This window comes from Cololabis saira, chromosome 4, assembly GCF_033807715.1.
Source record: "Cololabis saira isolate AMF1-May2022 chromosome 4, fColSai1.1, whole genome shotgun sequence".
In the NCBI taxonomy this organism is placed as follows: Eukaryota; Metazoa; Chordata; class Actinopteri; order Beloniformes; family Belonidae; genus Cololabis; species Cololabis saira.
The window spans coordinates 30,179,777-30,188,218 of record NC_084590.1 but is presented as its reverse complement, the minus strand read 5'-3'; the positions used below and the strand labels follow the sequence as shown (position 1 = coordinate 30,188,218).

At 39.5% G+C, this 8,442-nt stretch overlaps 1 protein-coding gene across 1 annotated transcript; it reads left to right on the top strand.

Annotated features, from left to right (window-relative positions):
- Window positions 1-1,537: 1,537 nt before the first annotated feature.
- gpr184 (G protein-coupled receptor 184) lies at window positions 1,538-6,738 on the top strand. Its single transcript, XM_061720342.1, has 2 exons — window positions 1,538-1,801; window positions 5,110-6,738. The coding sequence occupies exon 2, from the start codon at window positions 5,152-5,154 to the stop codon at window positions 6,163-6,165; it is 1,014 nt and encodes a 337-aa protein (XP_061576326.1). The 5' UTR covers window positions 1,538-1,801; window positions 5,110-5,151; the 3' UTR covers window positions 6,166-6,738.
- The last annotated feature ends 1,704 nt before the right edge of the window (window positions 6,739-8,442 follow it).

Here is an 8,442-nt window from a genome sequence, read left to right as displayed (position 1 = left end):
GTTCTATCGCCTTAACGTGGCCTCTGGGTCCACGCTGGCTTCGGCCGTTCTGCCTTTGGCTTCTACGGCTGACCACTAGGTGGGTGTTGTTCCTCGTGACAGTGCTGGTATGAGTCATCCACTCTGTTTACTGCCACTGGCAGTCTGGAAGGAATGAAACAGAACGTAAGTTACGGATGTAACTATGGTTCTGTGAATTCCTGGATGACTGCCAGTCACACCGGTCACTCCGAACTTCCTGCGAGAAGATTCTGGGAGGCCGGATGTAGTCTACCGGGCGGTATTTATAGACGCACAGGTAGCCTACACGTCACTCACGTGACACTGTTGTTATTAAATCTCGACCTGCGCGGAGCGCGAGGAGACATATCCACTCTGTTTACTGCCACTGGCAGTCATCCAGGAATTCACAGAACCATAGTTACATCCGTAACTTACGTTTTTAAGGCTTTGAAACAAACTACACACAAAAACATGAGCTGCATACACAGTATAACAAATGCAACATCTTCCACTGGAAGAGGCGTGCAGCACACTGTGGTCTAAATTGTATGTTTGTATGATTATGTACATGCCTTGCTAAATGCTCCACTTTCTGTTGGGGCTGCAGTTTGTTTGTCAGACTTTTTTTTAGGTTTAGCTGAAGTTAAAATGGTCAAGTAGTCTGCATCAGATAAAGCAAATCATTTTCCAGTTCAAAGTGTCCATGTCAGTTTTAAGTACAAATAGAAACAGAAACTAAATGGAACAAGGTGATAACAATAGGTTTCAAAGGACACAAGATGAGTTGTACGTTATTCATTTTTGTACAAAGATTCTGAGAAAAAATTTTCCCCATTTAATCATTTTCTTTTCTTTTCTCTGCTATCTCTGTATCTGACCTCAGGTATGTATTCTTGCTCACAGGAAAATACACATACAGCTGACGTCATCGTTTACGTAGCACATTAACAGATTAAGTGGGTGTTTTCTTTGTGCACTTTTGTCATAAACATAAAAAAGGGGGCTTGGAAACCATACTGACTCAGAATGTTTTTTGTATCTATCAGAAAGTCCAAGGTCCATAACACCTGGTGCGGAGCCCGGTGCTCATAAACCACACTTTCAACCACATTTTCATTTTACAGCTTGACAGAGGTGCTTTGGTTTTCCTGTATTTTGTCATGCTGACAGCTATAAGCCTAACTGTTTCGAGCTGGTTTAGACAGCAGAGGAGAAGTGAGTAAAATACAAAGTTGTAACGGTACACTTTTACTTCCATGCAGATCAAACAATGGAAAAATTAATGTGAAGTGAAAGGAGGAAGTCCTGATTAGGTTTTTCCCTGAAACATGGGTCTTGTATAAGTTTTGTCCCTCAGAGGTTTCACTTTATAGACATCATAAATGTTCCATTTCGGTAGGACATTAACTCCCACTCATCGATACTTTCTGTGGAGCACGTGTCAAACCTAGTCTCCCTCCTCCTCCTGTGCATGTCTGTAGTTTGTCTCATCTCCTCCGCGTGCTTCTTTCCTGCATTTTAGCTGAGGCTGTTGACAGGAAGTCATCTGAAGCGGAGTAAAATTATTGGCAGAGCGGAGAGAAAGAAGTTTTGCAGTCTGCAGTTATTCTAACAGTCGGCAATGATCTATCTGAGTGATCTTTTGTGAGGACCATGTTGGATTGTTAAGGATCCATGAAACGTGGATTCTGACCTGCCTGGACTGAACCCGAAGCTGCTGTGGAATGTGCCTGGAAATCTTTTCTCACTGGACGTCTTTCTTTGACAAACAAGACACACCTCTGACCAGAAACATCAGGTGAGAAACACTGAAGTTCTAAATATAATATACAGTTAATAAACACTGGAGTTTATAAGACTTTTTAAAAAGCCCCAGAAAGTAAAGATAAAAAATGTGAGGTTATCTTTTTTAGTGTTTGTCAGACAAGGTCTACGGTATATTTAAACTTCAGGTTATTTGCCAACTTTGTTGTTTTCAAGTAAACGGCGGTGATTCTTTGCACAACAAATGAAGTTGTTTTCTATTTTAAGCTTTTCTCCCTTGTTAGGTTACAGCATGTTTAAGGTTAAAGCAACACTCAGTCGGATTACGATACCTTCAAAACAGTGCTGTAGCTTGAGGGAGGCAAGCTGTAAAAGACAAAATAAATATACTCCTTTTCGAAATTTAGGCTCCAGTATATTCCTGAATGTTTTTAAAGAAATAGCTGAAGTTGTGCTCTCTTAGAAGCCTAAACGGGTGACAAGACCTTTAATATGAACCAGGCTTACTTCAGCTTACACTATGAACAAACACATAGTTGACCCTAACAGGATGAAATAAATACACTGAAGCTTAGATCAACGGAGTAAAGCCTGTTACTCTGCTACGACAAAAAAAAAAAAAAAAACAACTATTAAAATTGGCAAATAACCTGAGGTTTAAATATACACACAAAACAAAAAAAACAACTAATTCCTGTGTTAAATATGCATGAAAGGAGAAAAAAGACAGTTGGCTAAACTGGCGGTTGACAAAACATGAACAAAACCATCGTTACAAACACTACCATAATTAGAAAGAGGGGAATGCCATTGGGAGGTTAGTCATAGTATCCAGACTGATGAGTACAACGTCTCTGAGGAATTATAAGAAAGGTATCACATCTGTTTAAAAAGAAACCTCCAATTCTGCCATCTCTCTTGTCTCTCAGCGTACATTTCCTTGGAAAGTTCCAGGAATTATCCATTAAATCAAGTTCATGCCAAACATACACACGCACGCACGCACGCACGCACGCACGCACGCACGCACGCACGCACGCACGCACGCACGCACGCACGCACGCACACACACACACACACACACACACACACACACACACACATGCAGCCCCACATTATCTGTCGCTAAAGAGGGTCTGACTCTAGATGGTCTCTCCATTATTGAGTTTTGCTGACGTTAATTGCGTTAGAAGCCATCTCACCCTGTAAACACACCGGAGCCACAGGAGCATTATGGAGCCAAACATGAGCAGGAAACAAATAATTCAGGAGCAGAGATTCGGCAGATATTCAGGCTAATATTTTTATATCCTGTCCTGAAACCTTGAAAAACCTCTTTTTTCACATGAAAATGTTTATCTGTTGTTGAAGTAATTTACTAAAAATAGAGTAATGACTTACTTCCCCTGTCTTGATGACTGAGCTTTCCAAGCAGTCACGGTTGGCTTTTCATTGAAGGAACATTCAGCCCTGGACATCAGCTTGGAAATATGTAAAATATGTCAACCAAGCAGGAGGTCATCACACTAACAGCTCTGTGATGGGCCAGGTCTAATGATGTATCCACAAAGTAAACCAGTAAGGAATAAAGCGATCAGTTTGTATCATGCTTAAAGTTCACATAACTTATTCTCCAAGCAACAGTCAACGCCTGCATCCGTCTTTCTGGTGGCTGGCACATTAAATAACAGCTAGTGAGTGCATTAAACTGTCAGCCCATTTCTGTGAGGATATATTTAAATTAGTGGCTGAATCTGAGTGACTGAGTGCTTATTTTTGGACTGATATATTTTGAGCTTAGGCTATTTAGACCCAGGTGCAATTACTGATGCTTATGCTATTTACACCCTGCTACCAATATCAATGTATGCTATTGCACCCATGTAGTATTAGAAAATGTTTTTTTTTAAATAATTCGTAGAAAAACAAAAAAAACCATCAGCTCAACAGTGATTGACAGGTATTCACACCACTTTTGATAAACTTCATTTAATCTCTTCAAAATATCTTACAATGAAATAAGAACAAAAATTGTTCATACAAAAGTGTGAGAGCAGACGTTTGCCTGGCTCTATTGTTTGTTCTGTTGCAGACACGTTGGTGCACATGCGCATAGGCAACGCATTTGTTTTCATATGTCAACAGGGTGTGAATAGCTCAGCTGGTGGGGGCTTGCTATTTGTACCCTGGTGCAAATAGTCACTCCGTATATTTTAAACTAACTTGTGTTAGAAAATGCAAATATCAGCTTTCCCAGATGAGGTTTGCACGATGTGAATCTTTTCATGATAATTTACACAATAATGTAGGTTTAGAATGTTTTTTTTATGCAATATCAGATTTCACTAATAGAAAGTCATAATTGCAAAAAATGAAGGTGAGGTTAATAGTAAATAGTACATTTATATAGCACCTTTCACAGACAACAGAAAGTTCACAAGGTGCTTCACAAAAAATAGAACAACATCAATAATAACACAAATAAAACACTACAATAAAAGTAAAATTAAAATTGGGGTGATGTGAGCCCCCAAGACAAGACAGAAGAAGAGACAGTTCCTTCTTGTTTAGGCAAAAAAACAAACTGTTACAATAGTCCTAATGAGATGACACAAAAGCGCGAATAATGAGCTCAAGATCATTTTTTGGAAACAACTGTTCTTAGTTTGGAAATATTCCTTAACTGGTAAAAACAGTTCCTCATCAGCTGCTTGGAGTGGCGTTCTAATGACATGTCTTTGTCAAAGACAACACCAAGATTTCTAAGGCTGGACTTAAAAGAGACACTCAAATCTCCTAGAAACTAGCTGATAGCTGGAAGGACATCACCAGCACTTCAGTTTTATCTGAATTCAGCTGCAGAGAATTTACTCCAAGCAACGGTTTTATCTGCACAAGGCACTCCATCAAGGAGTTCAACTTCTGAATCTCAGAGGCCTTAAAAGAGCAGTGCAGCTGGATATCGTCTGCAAATAAATGGTACAGTATGAAACATCAGGAAACTCCTGGATTTTCTTACCCAATGGGGTAACATGTAATAAAAACAAAAGTGGACCCAAAACAGAACCCTGACAATATGTTAATGTGCTTGGTTTGCTGTTTTTTTGTGACAACAACTAGAGACACATCCTTTCATTATTGTGGCCTTTAAGTAATCAGTGATAAATCTGATTACTATGCACTGGATAGTTACGCAAGGTTTTTTTTTTCTCTAGTGTTCAAAACCACAACAGGATGAGGCTCACAAAATATCTTGGCAACAAATATGTTATATGTTCATTTTTACTGACTGTGGTACACAAAAAAATGACTGTATGCTTATTTTTATCCCCCTTTTTGCAGGTGAATTTCAAACAAGAAAAGTTGGAGAAAACTTAAGAGACAATGAATGCGACTGATCCACCATGTGTCAAAATTGAAGATAGCAGCATCAGTGACTTCCTTATGTCTGTCTACATTCTGGCATTTATCTTTGGTTTGATTTTTAACGTGGTGACTTTTTGCCCCATTCTGCAACAAGTACGGCAGCAAAATGTTTTGGGGATTTTCCTGCTCAGCCTGTCTGTGTCTGACATGCTTTTCATTTTCACCATGCCCCTTTGGATGAACTATTACCGACAGGACCACCACTGGAAGTTGGGCGTTGAGTCCTGCAGTGTAGCTGGCTTCTTCTACTACACGAACATGTATATTAGCATCTACCTTCTCTGCTGTATCTCTGTGGACCGCTGCCTGGTTGTCAGTTACCCACTGCACTTCAAGGCCCACCGTTCATCTTCCTACGCCTGGATCCAGTGTGTTGTCGTTTACGCTGTAGTGACGGTGTTGCACGTCATTGTTCTGTACTATGACAATCTCAAAGACGCCCATGACGACAAGAACAAAAGCGACCGTTGTTACGAGACTTACCCCATGGAGTGGAACGTGGCCGTGTTCAACCTCGTCAGAGTGGTCATTGGCTTTCTGGTTCCCCTGCTGGTGTTGGCGGTGAGCTATTGGAGGGTGCTGGCCAAAGTGGGCAAAAGCCCTGGCCTCAGTGCCCGGGCTAAGAGGAAGGTCCGTTTGCTCTCCTTTGGGGTGATTGGTATCTTCTCAGTTTGCTTTGCTCCGTATCACATTCTGCTGCTCATACGATCAATAGTCTTCTTCAACAACACAAACACGGACCCAGGAGGAAGTTACTGTATATTTGAACAAAGAATGCACTTTTTCTTCTCATGCACGCTCGCACTGTCGAGTCTGAACTGTGTAGTAGACCCTGTGCTGTACGTGTTGGTCAGCAATGGGATGCAAGAGAGATTGCGACTGTGCTGCAGAGAGCGTGTGACGATACCAACAGATGACTGTGCTCTAACTGGTTCCAACAGAGAAAAAGTAAATAATAATAATCTAATATGAAGCACAAGATGTATGTGATAAAGTTGTATTTTGTATGTATATATATATAAATATATATATACATATATGTATTTATGTATGTATGTGAACCCAATGCCATGATTATGCCTACAACCGTAGATTGTCATGTTCAAGTTGCGTCTAGCCATATGTAGCAGAATTACTAACAGCTCTTATTTAATCCTTCGTGCACAGACAACAAGAAAATCTCTCAGAACCACCTGCTGTTACATTTTCTCCTTCATAACCTACACAGCGTACAGGCGCACTCTCAATAATATATGCTTTTCAAGGCCGGGTAATTGGATCGTAATCTTGTGCTCCTGCTCTCCAGAGACTTCTCCAGCGGCAGCCACTTTTGGTTTGTTGTTGAAGAATGAAGTTTACTTTCTCTCCAGTCAATACATTTGTGTTTGTGAGTCCATGACGTCGTCCGCTGTACAATAAATCCAAAGTGTACCATACTACTTGCAAAGCAGCATGCCTTTGTCTTTGTGTCAGTAAAAGAAAAAAGAATCCTGATATGGAAATGAAATAAACAAATGGTTTTATCTGGATTTAGATTGTTGATTTTATAAAGGGGAAGTCTGTGACGTTGGTTTTGGCAGATGGTGCTCTCAACATCTCCTGTGAAGGATGGGACACAATAAGCTGATAGATCTTAGTCATTACCTCAACACATTGAGGTGATCATACATCCAGCACAGCTGCATGCTGCACATTTGTCATGTGGGTGAGGAGAGTAATCAGGAGGACTGCATGTGATGAAGAGATAAATGTTCAACATTCTGTAAATCTGATATATTGTTTGACAAAGGGAAATAAAGAAAGAAAGAACATAATGTTTAAATTACATTGTAACTTTTGTTCTTTCCATTATTCACACATGAGCTTTTTCATCCATCATAAATTGCGATTGAGGCGCTTGACATTGAACCACTAGAAAACCTGAGGAGATTAAGTTTTGGCAGCGAAATTGTGTATATATAATACTGCTACGCTCTGCTGAAAATAACACTATGAAAAAAATGTTTTGCAGAAAAGATATTAAATGACGTTGCATCCTGTTTCTTGTTAGATTTCCTGTAACAAACCTGCTTTCAGTTATCTACTTTTAAGAACCACAGTGATTTAGAAAATTGCTTATCTCTGAAAAAGTAAATCTCAGTGTTTTGTTGACCAGAAAGCCCAAGTTTAAATCTGCTTTAGGAACATTGAATGTCTAGAAATGTCATTATTGTTCCGATATTGTCTTTTTTAGTTTTATTTAAAGACATTTTTTTAATGAGTTTTCAGCACTCAAAAGAGTGCGAGGAGAAAAAAAAAGACTATAGTTTGGTTTAAAGGTACAGGGCATTTTCCCACTCTCTAGATCGTCAGATTGTTATAAGCAGGGACCAGCAAGCTTTTTTGGTTTATCTATCACCCACATGTAAAAATCCTGACCTTTTATAGTGGTGACAGGGCTTGAAAGAAAAACTAACACTGGTGAAAAACTGGCTGGCCGATCAGATTCTGGAGTCTCACTGAGCCAAGAAACATGATGAAAGACTCCCAAAAATGTTCCTTCTACTGACCTTTATTTCAGACGTTATTACTTTTCAAGGTTTGGCTGCAGGCAAAGAGACAAAGAGACACATTTAAAAGTTATTTGGGTTCATATTTACAAATGTTAAGGTGCGGTCACATTTATGAAAATTAAAGTTATAGCCAATCATCCTTTGGCTTCAGGCCCAAGATATCAAAGATCAATTTTCTCCCGACTAAGCTTTTAACGAGCCAGCTCATGCTGCAGCCAGACTCCTGGGGAAATCAATACGGTTTCATTGATTTGCTGTTATGGTTCATAGACTTATGATGCAGGGCTGGTCTAAATGTACTGTATAGACAAACTACTCTTACATTATTTTTTGTCCTTAATAAGTATTGAGATGCATACAAAGCAGATCTGAATGGAAAATATGTTTTCACTTCCTGCCACAGAGAGCAATCCATGCTCATTTGATAACAATTTATATTACTTGTGAACTGTGGCTTTCCAGTGTTATAATATTCAAAATCAATTTATCAGAGAACCACAGATTTGAAAGATTTAAGAAAAGTTTAACTTACTGAGTCACAATAACGTGTGCTCACATTTAGCGGAAGAGCAAGAAAATACATAATTCAAATGCGGTGATCAGACCACACTGAACCACACTGTATTCAGAATAACAGATTTGCGTCTGCTGCATCTGTTTTGCATCACTGTCGAGACAGATTTCTTCTTCAGCAGGT